Source organism: Carlito syrichta, unplaced genomic scaffold (genome assembly GCF_000164805.1).
Source record: "Carlito syrichta isolate Samal-C Ts95f unplaced genomic scaffold, Tarsius_syrichta-2.0.1 Scaffold314544, whole genome shotgun sequence".
Lineage (NCBI taxonomy): Eukaryota > Metazoa > Chordata > Mammalia > Primates > Tarsiidae > Carlito > Carlito syrichta.
Genome location: NW_007258640.1, coordinates 759,983 through 774,175, shown reverse-complemented (window position 1 = coordinate 774,175; position 14,193 = coordinate 759,983). Strand labels below are relative to the sequence as shown.

Here is a 14,193-nt window from a genome sequence, read left to right as displayed (position 1 = left end):
TGAATGCTGCCATGATGGTATTCACCTGTAGTCTGGGCGACAGAGTGAGACTCCAACTCAAAAAAAAAGTGTGTGTGTGTATGTGTGTTGTGTGTTGTGTATGAATGCTGCCATGATGGTATTCACCTGTAGTCTTGGCTACTTGGGAGGATGAGGCTGGAAGAATCACATAAGACTGGGGGACTTGGCATCCAGACTGGACAACATAATGAGACCCTGTCTCTAAAAACAAAACAAAAATTAAAAATATATATATATACTCACGGCTAATGCTGTATATTTTAATGATTAGGTAGAGGTATTACTTATTTAATGTAATTGGTTAATGAATATAGGCCTATATGCTTTAGGAATTACATTAAAATTAGATTTGGCTATTAAATGACAAAAATCCAAAAATCTATTAGATGAGATAGATGTTTATTTCTCTTATGTACACGTTTTGGGTAAGTAGAGCAGGACTGGTGTGGCCCTTTGAAGACCAGGTGTCTTCTGTATTGTTCATTTAATTATATGGGTCTCCCTTTACAACTTACTTCTGTGTTCTAAGATAGCTGATTCATATCCAGTCAGTATCTCTACATTTCAACCAACAAAGAAGAGAAAGGGGAGAAGGACATGCCTCCTACTTTTTTTTTGAGTTGGAGTCTCACTCCATCACCCAGACTAGGAGCGGCCACTGCAGCCTCGACCCACAGGGCTCTGGCGATCCTTCCGCCTCAGCCTTCCAAGTAACCGGAATTATAAGCACACACTACCCCGCCCGGCTAATTTTTTTGATTTATTGTAGAGATGAGGTCTCGCCAAGTTGCCCAGGCGGGTCTCGAACCCGCGGGCTCAGGCAATCCACTCACCTGCCCCCTACTTTTAAGGGCATTTCCTGAACATTATACATAATACCTATATCATAGTGGCTGGATCATGCCCACACTTAGTTGTAAGGGAGACAGGGAAATAAAATCTTGATTCTGGACTGCCATGTACCCTGCTTAAACTAGATGACCTCTTGTTGAAGGAGGAGAAAGTAAGTATTGCTGAACCACCAACAGTTCAGTGAAGAATTTTTTTTTAAGGTACTGCCTTATTTGTTCTTGCACAAAGGTGATTTTGTTTTTCTTAAATTTGCTACAGAATATTGCTATCATCTCAGAAGCTGCCAGCTCAGGTATTTCATTACAAGCAGATCGGAGAGCTAAAAATCAAAGACGAAGAGTTCATATGACTTTGGAATTACCTTGGAGTGCTGACAGAGCAATTCAGCAATTTGGTAAATTCCTACACTGGATGTTTCACTTAATGAATAGCTAGGAATCAATGGAAACGTGTTTGCATATCAAATCCTATGTTTGGGGCAGCCCCTTCAGGTCCCCTCCCGTTGTGGGAGCTTTTATGTCCTCTCAATAAATCCTGCTTTCTCACCTAAAAAACAATACCAAAAAAACCTATGTTTGGTCCAGATGTGGTAACTCACTCCTGTAATCCCAGCACTTTGGGAGGCTAAGGCAGATCATTTGAGGCCAAGAGTTTGAGGGTGTAATCCCAGCACTTTGGGAGGCTGAGGAGGATCATTTGAGGCCAGGAGTTTGAGAGTGTAGTGAGCTATGATAGTGCCACTGTCATGTAGGCTGGGAAGCAGGGTAAAACCCTGTCTCTTACAACAAACAACAATACCCCTATGTTTAATGTCAGACATCTTATAACTCTGTATCTTGGATTTTGCATTTAAGGTATGTTGTATATAGTGCATTGTGAATTTACTTTTTACTGGCCTTAAAATCTGTAAAAGATCTGTAGTAGGATTTTATAGGGCTCTTGGCATTATATCAAAGAGGAGGGCTCCTTGTGAGTGGCCTTCTTCAAGAACTTTTGGGTATTTGAAGTTCATCTTAGAGCAGCTGTTACTTCCATGTCCTTTTCAAACCTCTGTAGCTTCACTGAAGGCACATAGCCTTTTCTTTCCTTTTCATCTTAATGTTTCTGTGACTAGTGAAAGACAACAATTTTGGGAGATTCCAGATTGTCAGTTTGTAAGCAACTTGAGGCTAATCAAAATTGGGGTGATAGTGATAATATTTTTGTCACTGAACAGTTTTATGGCAGGTTCTGTGCCTTTGTGAAGGGGGAGCATTACTTTAAATATGGATGTCATTTAAGTCAGTCTTCTCAATTTCCTGTTGGGGAGTTATGGTAAATGTTACATTATTTATAATTTTTCTTGTTTAGGGTTTCTCAACACCGGTTTAGTGTTAAATGCTAGGAATAGATTTCAGAATATTCTGTCTTGATCTAGTGAACACAATCAGTGATGTTTAAAAAAATGTCATTACAGGACGAACTCATAGATCAAACCAAGTTACAGCTCCCGAATATGTCTTTCTGATTTCTGAATTGGCAGGAGAACAAAGATTTGCATCTATTGTTGCTAAAAGACTAGAGAGTTTGGTAAGTTTTTGAGTTGTGTAGATGTGTGTAAATGATGATCTGTGTTATCTGTCTTCTAGTACAGGGTTAAACCGTGCTTTGATTGAAATGTTTATGTTTTGATAGGGGGCGCTTACACATGGTGATAGAAGAGCAACAGAATCTAGGGATCTGAGCAGGTTCAACTTTGACAATAAGGTACATTTCTGCTTTCAGTAACTGAGAACTTGTAGTGGTGTATGGGTCTGTAGTGAGCCAAAAGGGAAAGTGGTCACCATGTAAAGCTGACAACTACCTCTCTTTATGGTTTTAAAATCATAACTTCTCGTGAGACTTAGGATTTCACATACATTAGATCATTGGCAGTCGACTTGGCAATATGATCATCTTTTTATTTTTGTTGAGAAATAGGAATATAATAAACACTTGTGAATGAATTATGTATCAGTTCCCAGACATAAAGGAATTATTAATTTTTCAAATGCAAAGGTATGATCTAGGCAGTATACAATACATATAAAGATAGTTAAGGACTGTGTTTGAACCTTAGGTACAATAGTAATTTTTATAACATTCAGATGGTCGTGTGTTAGAAGGTTATCTAAATGCTGTAACTGATTAAAATATTTTTGGTTTTTATTGCAGTATGGAAGAAATGCTTTAGAAATTGTCATGAAATCTATTGTAAACTTGGATTCTCCTATGGTTTCACCACCCCCAGACTATCCTGGAGAATTCTTCAAAGGTAATTTTAAAAAATAATCATAGCCGGGCTTGGTGGCTCAGCCTGTAATCCCAGCACTCTGGGAGGCCGAGGTGAGAGGATTGCCTGAGCCCATGGGTTCGAGACCCACCCAGGCAACTTGGCAAGACCTCGTCTCTACAATAAATCAAAAATTAGCCGGGCATGGTAGCGTGCGCCTGTAGTTCCAGCTACTTGGAAGGCTGAGGCGGAAGGATTGCCGGAGCCCAGCAGGTCAAGGCTATGGTGGCCAGGAGTGTGCCACTGCCCTCCAACCTGGGTGACGGAGTGAGGCTCCAACTCAAAAAAAATAAAAAAGTAATCTTCATAGTGGACGTTGATTACTGACAAGGATATATTTGACACTTTTTCTTAACATTTGCTGTTGTTTTTTCCTTCGGACATAAATTGTACAACACTAAGAAATTAAAGGTTACTAAAACACATAAATTTCATAAAGTAATATTACTTTGCCAAATAGATTTTAAACTTTAAATTTAGCCGGGTGCGGTGGCTCAACCCTGTAATTCCAGCACTTTGGGAGGCCGAGGCTAGGCAACTTGGTGAGACCTTGTCTCTAGAATATATCACCAAAAAAAATTAGCCGGGTGTGGTAGCATGCGTCTATAGTTCTGGCTACTTGAAAGGCTGAGGTGGAAGGATCGCCTGAGCCCAGCAGGTTGACACTGGAGTGACTGTGAGCGTGCCAATGCCCTCCAGCCTGGGTGACAGAGTGAGATTCTGACTCAAAAAAAAAAAAGTAAATTTAAAAGTTAAATAAGTACCTAGATAAATAACTTGTGAAGGTTGATGGTAGTGTGTGGATAAAACAAAATGGGCCATGCGTTTACAGTTGTTAAAAATGGACAGTGGGTACATGTGACTTATAGAATATTTTTTTCTTCTGTGTTTGTAGCTTTCCATAATTAAAAAAACTTCAAGTAGTATTCTAGAAATTTTTAGACTCACATTGCAAATCCATAGTGTAGATTATGGCCCACACTATAAGTGTAAGTACTCTAGATGATTTTGAAAGTCTAGGAAACTTTGAAAATATTTTGTAAAAAAAAAAAAGTAAATGTAAGAAAGATACTTGAATCATTGTCATTATGGAGTTAGCATTTTTCTCTAGAAAGTCCTTTAGTGTGTCAGCACACAATAATATGTGATCGTAGCAGTCCGTATTGACATTCTAGTCAGGCATGCTTATGATCACTGAAAGCTTTTGACAAACAACAACCTTATGTCCTTATTGACACAATTATTTAAACATCTAGTATTTTACTACTTGCATAAAATTGTTTCAGTTCCATGGGTGACAACTGCATAGGTGAAGATTTCCACAGTACAGGACTACTGTTGGAAAGATAAGCTTTTTTTTGAGTTGGAGTCTCACTGTGTCGCCCAGACTGGAGTGCAGTGGCTGCTCCCAGCCACCGCAGTCTCGACCTGCTGGGCTCTGGCGATCCTTCTGCCTCAGCCTTCCAAGTAGCTGGAACTACAGGCGCGTGCTACCACGCCTGGCTGATTTTTGATTTATTGTAGAGATGCGGTCTCACCAAGTTGCCCAGGCGGGTCTCGAACCCGCGGGCTCAGACAGTTCGCTCACCCCACCCTCCCAAAGCGCTGGGATTACAGGCTGAGCCACCGAGCCCGGCTAGATAAGCTATTTTAATGAAGTGATAGAATATACTGTGAACTTTGAGCACTGTAGGATTTTGGATTGGCGAAAGATCTTTGGTGACTGTGTATCTCGTTTAATTCATGAAATTGGAACTATAGAAGATATATATTATGTATGTCAGAACTTAACCTAATTTGATTAGTTATGTCAGAACTTAATCTAGTTTGATTAGCAGCTCCATTAGTCATTGGATTGTACAGTTTTTAAATAAAGTTATTTTCTTACAGATGTTCGACAAGGACTGATAGGAGTTGGTCTCATAAATGTAGAAGATCGCTCGGGAATTCTTACTCTTGATAAAGGTAGAGCTGTTAACTTTGTATGTGCATATAAGTGTCATTATAATATTAGAATCCATTCTGTTATATACAAGGGGGATCCAAAAAGCTGGAATTATTGTTTTGGTGGGTGGGCCCCTTGTAGTATAGGCTTTCCCTGCTAGGTGAGTTTTCTAGGAACCCATCGGTGTCAGTGTACCAGTTAGTGCTGTTGTGAGAGACTGCATTCGGCTTCAGTGAATTTGGTTTTGGAGATTCTTTAAACAAGTTTCCCCATTTCATGATGACTGATTTACAAGTGCACCTACTCACAACTTGCTAAGTATTCAGCAGTTTTTGACCAAAAATGGCATAAACCCCCATGTCCCATCCTCCCTTCACTTAATCTCCACCCAGATGACTTGTTTCCTCGAATGAAAAAAGTCCTCAAAGGGGGAAACGTTTTGCTAATGTGGAATAGGTGAAACAAAAAACAGCAGAAACACTAAAAGGCATCAGAATTGACAAGTTCAAAAATGGTGTTGAGCCGTGGAAAAAGTATCTCCATAGGTGTATGGCATCAAATAGAGAGTACTTTAAAGGTGACTGAAGCCGGGCTTGGTGGCTCAGCCTGTAATCCCGTGCCTTTGGGAGACTGAGGTGAGTGGATTGCCTGAGCCTGTGGGTTCGAGACCCGCCTGGACAGCGAGACGTCATCTCTACAATAAATCAAAAGATCAGCCGGGCATGGTAGCGCATGCCTGTAATTCCGGTTACTTGGAAGGCTGAGGCGGAAGGATCACCAGAGCCCAGCAGGTCGAGGCTGCAGAGGCCGGGAGCGGCCACTGCACTCCAGTCTGGGCAACAGAGTGAGACTCCAACTCAAAAATAAAAAATAAATAAAGGTGACTGAAGTTTAAACATATAAGGATAAATACACAATTTTTTATAAATAAATTCTTCTTTTTAAAGGGGTCCCCCCATATATACTTTTATAGCTGAAAGCATCAAGTCAGTACTCAGTCTATCATAAGTGAGCATTCTAGGCTGTTTTGGGTACTATGGGTATCCATAAGAGATTAAACCTCTGTTCTGTTCATGGAGAAGCAATTTTCAGCACTATCTGCAAATTTGATCAGCTGTCAAGCTTTTCAAAATTGCCCAAGCCTGAGGTAGAGCCTCAGGCATTGGTAGTTTTCCAAAGGAACCAAGCATTCTAATTGTATAGCCACAATTGAGATTCACTAATTTATATAGCACTTATGATTTTATGAATTAAAAGTTAGTGTTAAAGAACCAACATTCCAGCCAGGCTCGGTGGCTCAGCCTGTAATCTTTGCACCTTTGGGAGGCTGAGGTGAATGGATTGCCTGAACCCATGGGTTCGAGACCCGCTTGGGCAACTTGGCGAGACCTCATCTCTACAATAAATCAAAAATCAATCGGGCGTGGTAGCACGTGCCTGTAATTCTGGCTACTCGGAAGGCTGAGGCGGAAGGATCGTCGGAACCCAGTGGGTCGAGGCTGCAGTGGCCAGGAGCGGCCACTGCACTCCAGTCTGGGTGAGGGAGTGAAACTCCAACTCAAAAAAAAAAAATTTTTAATTCGAAAAATTTTTTTGAGTATATAATGTAGTGATACTGATTGCTAGAGGTAGAAATGGGCAGATTATCAATGTGTTGTTGGGACAGAACTAGAGCTGGGAGGGAAGACTTCAGAACAAAGAGTAGGACTTGAAGTAGGCCTAGATGCATAGCAATTTTTAGATTATCATTTAAGTGTATAAACGCATTCATTTCTTGTCATTACAGATTACAACAACATAGGAAAATTCTTAAATAGAATTTTGGGCATGGAGGTGCATCAACAGAATGCATTATTTCAGTATTTTGCAGATACACTTACTGCAGTTGTTCAAAATGCCAAAAAAAATGGAAGATATGATATGGGTATTTTAGGTAAGTGGGAAAGTTTCTTTTTCCTAACACCCTAGGGAATTTGAACATTTGGGAAATTTTTAAAATATCAAGTGTGTACCTGATAAAAATGTACTTTTTTCTGGACACAGTAGCTCACACCTGTAATCCCAATACTTTGGGAGGCCAAGATGGGAGGATTGCTTGACCCCAGGAGTTTGAGACCTGCCTGGTCAACATAACAAGACTTCGTCTATAAAGAAATTAAAAAAAATATTACCTGGGTGTGGTAGTGCAGGCAGCTGTAGTCTCAGGTACTCAATGGCCTGAGGTGGAAGGATTGCCTGAGCCTGGATGGTCAAGGCCGTGTTGAGCTGTGACCATGCCATTGTACTCCAGCCTGGGCGACAGAGTGAGACTCTGAATCAAAAAAAAAAGTTCTATTGTATGTTGCTTTTTCTTGTTCAAGATCTTGGTTCTGGAGATGAAAAGGTCAGGAAAAGCGATGTTAAGAAGTTTCTGACTCCAGGATATTCAACCTCTGGCCATGTAGAATTATACACAGTAAGTTTGGAAAATGTACATGTTGAAGCTTAGTTCTCCTGTGAGAGGCATTTACATAGGTGAGCTTAAATCTTGTTTCTTTTACAGATTAGCGTAGAAAGGGGAATGTCATGGGAGGAAGCTACCAAGATTTGGGCTGAGCTGACAGGACCAGACGATGGCTTTTACTTGTCATTGCAAGTACGACTTTTCCTTTAAATGTTAACTGTTCATATGTAATGGTTTTTAATTGCCAGCACTGTAATTGTTGCTTCACTTTGCCAATTTTCTACTTGTGTATAACTCTATTTTGATAATTTATTATTATGTTTGTGGGTTTGTCTATGTGTATTTTTGCTTTATATATTTTGAGGGATGTTATTAGTTGTAAGTTTAGAATTGTTACATTTTCTTAGTAAGTCCAACTTTTTTCACAATTTAATGACTTTAGTCTTAGTAATGCTCTTTGTCTTAAAGATTCATATTTTAAGGCCGGGCTCGGTGGCTCAGCCTGTAATCCCAGCACTTTGGGAGGCCGAGGCAAGTGGATTGCCTGAGCCCATGATTCCCTAGGGTTCGAAACCCACCTAGGCAACTTGGCGAGACCTCGTCTCTACAATAAATAAAAAACTAGCCGGGTGTGGTAGTGCATGCCTGTAGTTCCAGTTACCCGGAAGGCTGAGGCGGAAGGATCGCTGGAGCCCAGCAGGTTGAGGCTGCGGTGGCCGGGAGCGTCCCACCGCACTCCAGTCTGGGCGACAGAGTGAAACTCCAACTCCAAAAAAAAAAAAAAACAAATTACTATTTTAGTTAATATTATCATTGCATTGTTTTAGTTATTATTTATTTGCCTGTGGACAGAACTAAGGCGAGAAAATGTGTGTATGTGTATTATATATGCACACACATATGCATATGAACATACACGTGCATGCATGTATGCATACATACATTCATATATGGCACAATATCGAGTTCATTTTGAAATGTCTTATTCAAATCCGAGACCACACAATTCTTTTTGTGAGTCAGTCTTACTCTGTTGCCCAGGCCTGGAGTACAGTGGCTTGCTTGTAGCCACCACAGCCTCGACCAACTGTCAGGTGATTCTGTCAAAAAATTAGTCGGACATGGTGGCACACGCCTGTACTTCTAGCTACTTGGAAGACTGAGGTGAAGGGATTGCCTGAGCCCAGCATGTTGAAGCTGTGGCGACTGTGAGCACAGACAGAGTAGTGACACTCCAGCTCAAAAAAAGCCAAAATGTTTTCTGAATTACATTTTTATTTGAAATGTTCTTAGTATTGTTTTTTTTAGTGTTTCTCCTTTACCAGGACTCTTGTTATACATTTATTAGATTTTCTTTCCATATCTGTTTTGTTCTGTATGAGACAAAGTCTCTCTGTGTTGCCTAGACTGGTGTGCAGTGGTGTGATCATGGCTTATAGCATCTTTAAACTCCTGTTCCCAAGGGATTCTTTTGAGCATGCCAAATAACTGAGACTACATGTGCACACCACCACGCCAAGTTCATTTCTGTATTTTTTATTTGGTAGAGATGAGGTCTCTACCAACTCGGCCAGGCATGAGCCACCATACCCAGCCATTTTTTTAAATAGTTATTTTCTCTTGAATTATTTTTGTCTTTTTTCTAACTGCTTTATGAAATATGATTTGTATATTATACAATTCATCCACTTAAGCATACAGTTCATTGAGTTTTGTTGTATATTACATTTTTAGGTTTCTTTCTTTTTTTAATTTTTAATTTTGTCAGAATCTCACTCTGTTGCCCAGGCTGGAGTGCAGTGGCACGCTCACAGCCACTGCAGCCTCGACCTGCTGGTTTCAGGCGATCCTTCCACCTCAGCCTTCCAAGTAGCTAGAACTACAGGTGTGCCCCACCATGGCTGGCTAATATTTTTTTTTTATTGGAATCTCATTCTGTTGCCTAGGTTGGAGTGCAGTGGCACGCTCATAGCCACTCCTCCACCTGCTGGGCTCAGGTGATCCATCCGCCTCAGCCTTCCAAGTAGCTGGAACTACAGATGCGCTGCCACACTTGGCTTATTTTTTTTATTTGTTGTAGATACGAGATCACGCCAAGTTTCCCAGGCTGGTCTTGAACCTCTAGGCTCAGAAAGTCCTCTCGCTTCAGCCTCCCAAAGTGCTGGTATTACGGGCTTGAGCCATCGCATCCAGCCCTTAATCATTTCCTTAATTGGTGGACATCTACATTTATTTATATGGGAAAAAATCATCTTGCAATCTTTTTTTTAAAAAAGTAAATCAGCTTATAATCTTTTTAAAAAGACTAAAGCTTATACTTTATTCAGGCTTTCTTAGTTTTTACCTAATGTTCTTTTTCTGTCCCGGGATTTCATCTGATGTATCTCATTGCATTTCTGTCTCATTAGATTTCTTTTGACTTTAGTAGTGTCTCAGGCTGGGCATGGTTGTTCACCCCTATAATCCCAGCACCTTAGGAGGCTGAGGTGAGAGGATTGCCAGAGCCCATGGGTTCGAGACCAGCCTGGACAACTTGGCAAGACCTCATCTCTACAATAAATCAAAATATTAGTTGGATGTGGTGGTATGTGCCTGTAGTTCCAGCTACTTGGAAGGCTGAGGTGAAAGGATTGTCTTAGCCAAGCAGGTTGAGGCTGCAGTGGTCGTGAGTGTGCTACTGCACTCCAGCCTGGGTGACAGAATGAGACTCCAACTCAAAAAAAAATTTTTTCTCACACTTCTTGTTTTGTTGTTGTTTTTTTTCTAAATTTTAGGTTCAAGGGGTACATGTGCAGATTTGTTACATGGGTATTTTGAGTGTTGGTGAGGTTTGGGCTTCTTTTTTATTGTTGTTGCAGGGGGCTTCCTTTGAGTTCATCACCCAAATGGTGAGCACGGTACCCAATAGGTTGTTTTTTCAACCCTTGCCACCCTCTCCAGGAATCTCCAGTGTCTGTTGTTTTTATTTCTATGCCCATGTGTACCCAGCATTTAGGTTCTCTCTATATATATTTTGAGTTGGAGTCTCACTCTCGCCCAGGCTAGAGTGCAGTGGTATGATCATGGTCACCACCACCTGTGCTGAGATGATTCTTCCACCTCAGCATCCCAAGTAAACTGGGACTACAGGCACGTGCCACCATGCCTGGCTAAATTTTGGATTTTTTTGTAGACGCAAGGTTTTGCCAAGTTGCTCAGGCTGGTCTTGAACTCTTGTGCTTAAGGATTCCACCTGCCTCAGGCTCCCAAAGTGCTGGGATTACAGGTATAAGCTACTGTGCCCAACCAGCTCCCACACTTTAAACATTTTTAAGTGTACAGTTCAGTGGTATTAATTACATTCACATTGTTGTATAGTCACCACCACTACCTGTTTTCCAGTCTTTTACATCAGAAACTGTAACCATCAAGCTGTAACTCTCCATTCCCCCTCCACTAGCCCCTGGTCACCTCCTGTCTACTTTTGGTTTCTCTGAATTTGCCTGTCTAGGTAACCTCATATAAGTGAAATTATACTGTATTTGTTCCTTTTTCACTGAGCTTAATGTTCTTCAGGTTTGTTCATATTATAGTATATATCAGAAATGTTGCTTCATTTTTTGTTTAAAAGGACTGAATAATACTTGATTGGTTGTATGTACATTCTGCTTTATATTCACAAATATTTATGGAAGTAACTATATAAAGAAGACCATGAGTAGTGATACCATAGGCAGGGTGAGGCTATCAGTGAACTGTCTAGAGCAGGAGTCCCTTAAATTTTTCTGGAAAGGGTCATGCAGTCCATATGTTAGGTTTTGTAGGCCATATATGGTCCTTGTTGCAGGTCCTTTTCTGTTTTTCTTCCTTTCTCCTTTCTTCCCTATCTTTTTTCCTTCCCTCTATCTGTACTTAAGATTAGGAGCCTTAGGCTAGATCTGCTCCACGGGCCAATCTTGCTGGTCCCTGATTTAGAGCAAAACCCTCAAATGATCTGACTCCTAGATCCTAAATTCTGAAATACTTATCACAACTATAGAGTCATTCACATGTTGTTAAGAAACAATATGGAGAAACTCCTTTTATACTTTACTCAATTCCCCCATTAGTAACCTTTTGCAAAATTACAGTGTAATGTCACAGCTGGGATATTGACATTGGTACAATTCACCTATTATATACACCTATCCCTCTTAGACACAATTTTGATTGGTCCACATAAGTTGTTCATTATTGTTTGTTTTTTGAGAAAGGGTCTCCCATGTTGCCTCACCTGGTCTTGAACTCCTGGGCTCATTCCTCCCACATCAGTTTCCCAAGTAGTTGAAATTACAGCAAGCACATGCCACCATTTTCAGCTCTTGGTTATTGTTTGTAATTTGAAATTATTGGCAGACTTTCACCATTGGTAGTTTGTGATGAAAGTCCTGATCCCCAGCTTCCCTTAGGGGGAAGGCTGGTAACACTGATGCTTCCTTCTCTACGTGGCAACAGGTGGCAGACAGTGAGGATTGGTGGCCCCAGAGGGACCATTCCAGGGCTGTGTGGCTATTTGCCTGTGAACCTCCACAGTATTAAGCAGACATGTTTTTCAGTGTGTGTACCATGTGCTACCATTAGGAAAACTGTCAGAATCACTTTCCACTGTGCTGTGATGATTTAAATTTTTATTACCTGACACTGTTAAGACCTCTTACATTGTTGAATACCTTAAGTTCTGTTTCTGTAAGTAAAGGTTTAGTTGTTTCCCATCAAGTGATTAAAGCAAATTTAACGTAGTTTTCACCTTTATCATTATTTTATGACTTTACAGTAATTGTAGAAAACAATGTTTCGGGGCCCGGTGCAGTGGTTCAATCCTGTAATCCCAGCACTTTGGGAGGCCAAGGTGAGAGGATTGACTGAGATCAGCCTGGGCAACTTGGTGAGACCTTGTCTCTACAATAAATGAAAAAATTAGCTGGGCATGGTTGTGCACACCTGTAGGCAGCTACTTGGAAGGCTGAGGCAGAAGGATCGCCTGAGTCCAGCAGGTTGAGGCTGCAGTGGCCGTGAGCGTGCCCCTGCATTCTAACCTAGATAAGTGAGACTCCATCTCAAAAAGGAAAAAAAAAAAGGAAAGAAATAATGTTTCACATTTTTGTTCAAATGAACAAATAAAAAACAACATCCCTAATATCTATGAAGAGGAGAATAAAATAGTGTCTTTTTCTTTTATCATTATAATAATGTAAAATGTTAATAGATTAGCAAACAATGATTGTGTAGAGAAGACCTGTGAAAGCGCCAATATTTTGAAACTTTTTTCTGTTGTGATGGTCTCGCTCTGTTGTCCAGGGTGGAGTACAGTGACATGATCATAATAGGTCACTGCAACCTTCAACTCCTAGGCTCAAGCAATCATACCTCCTCAGTCTCAAGAATAACTGGGAGCCGGGCTCGGTGGCTCAGCCTGTAATCCCTCGCCTTTGGGAGGCTGAGGTGAGTGGATTGCCTGAGCCCGAGGGTTTGAGACCCGCCTGGGCAGCGAGACCTCATCTCTACAATAAATCAAAAAATCAGCTGGGCGTGGTAGCGCATGCCTGTAATTCCAGCTACTCAGAAGGCTGAGGCGGGAGGATCGCCGGAGCCCAGCAGGTCGAGGCTGTGGTGGCCGGGAGCAGCCAATGCACTACAGTCTGGGCGACAGGGTGAGACTCCCACTCAAAAAAAAAAAAAAGAATAGCTGGGAGTATAACCATTAAAAAAAATTTTTTTGGTAGAGATGAGGTATTGTTGGTCTCAAACTCTTGGCCTCAAGTGATCCTTCTGCCTTGGCTTCCCAAAAGTGTTGAGATTAAGGTTTGAGTGAGCCAGTGCCCCCAGCCCTGAAACTTTTCTTTTTCCTTCAGTTTTGCTCTAGAGATTATTTCCTGGAAGCTCTTCATCATTCATTAAAATGGAATGAATTTTTAAATTTTGTTTTTACCTGGGTTAAATGGAACTTTTTAAAGCTTCTTTCTCTTAGAACTTCCTTTATAAATTCAACTGTTAAAAACTAAAACTAGCCAGGCTCGGTGGCTCAGCCTGTAATCCCACGCCTTGGGAGGCTGAGGTGAGTGGATTGCCTAATCCTGCGGGTTCGAGACCCGCCTGGGCAACTTGGCGAGACCTCATCTTTACAATAAATCAAAAAATCAGCCAGGCGTGGTAGCACGTGCCTGTAGTTCCAGTTACTTGGAAGGCTGAGACGGAGCCCAGCAGGTCGAGGTGGCAGTGGCCAGGAGCGGCCACTGCACTCCAGTCTGGGCAATAGAGTGAGACTCCAACTCAAAAAAAAAAAGCTAAACTAAAACTTATATACCTGAGTTCCAAAGTTTCTCTAGTATTTAATTTTCTTTCATTTTTATGTACATAGATATGAATAATTTGTTCAACATTTGGGCTTTATATTGTAGCTTTGCTGTGTACAGAACACTTTTGACTGGATGTAGTAGCTTATACCTGTACTCCCAGCACTTTGGGAGGTGGAGGCAGGAGGATTGCTTGAGCCCAGGAGTTTGAGACCAGACTAGGCAACATAGTGAGATCTCTTTTCTTTTTTTAAAAATTTGATTGGAGTCTCGCTCCGTCTCCCAGACTGGAGTGCAGTGGCCGCTTCTG

The 14,193-nt window shown here is 41.1% G+C and overlaps 1 protein-coding gene across 2 annotated transcripts in view; it reads left to right on the top strand.

Moving 5' to 3' along the window:
• Positions 1–14,193, top strand: part of SBNO1 (strawberry notch homolog 1) — a 97,483-nt gene that overhangs the window by 47,613 nt on the left and 35,677 nt on the right. For both annotated transcript variants that reach the window (XM_021719341.1, XM_008071615.2), the window contains 8 exons: positions 1,132–1,267; positions 2,330–2,442; positions 2,548–2,619; positions 3,067–3,166; positions 5,075–5,149; positions 6,916–7,062; positions 7,490–7,584; positions 7,672–7,764. In XM_021719341.1, the coding sequence (XP_021575016.1) occupies positions 1,132–1,267; positions 2,330–2,442; positions 2,548–2,619; positions 3,067–3,166; positions 5,075–5,149; positions 6,916–7,062; positions 7,490–7,584; positions 7,672–7,764 (831 nt within the window). The remainder of the gene's footprint in view (positions 1–1,131; positions 1,268–2,329; positions 2,443–2,547; positions 2,620–3,066; positions 3,167–5,074; positions 5,150–6,915; positions 7,063–7,489; positions 7,585–7,671; positions 7,765–14,193) is intronic.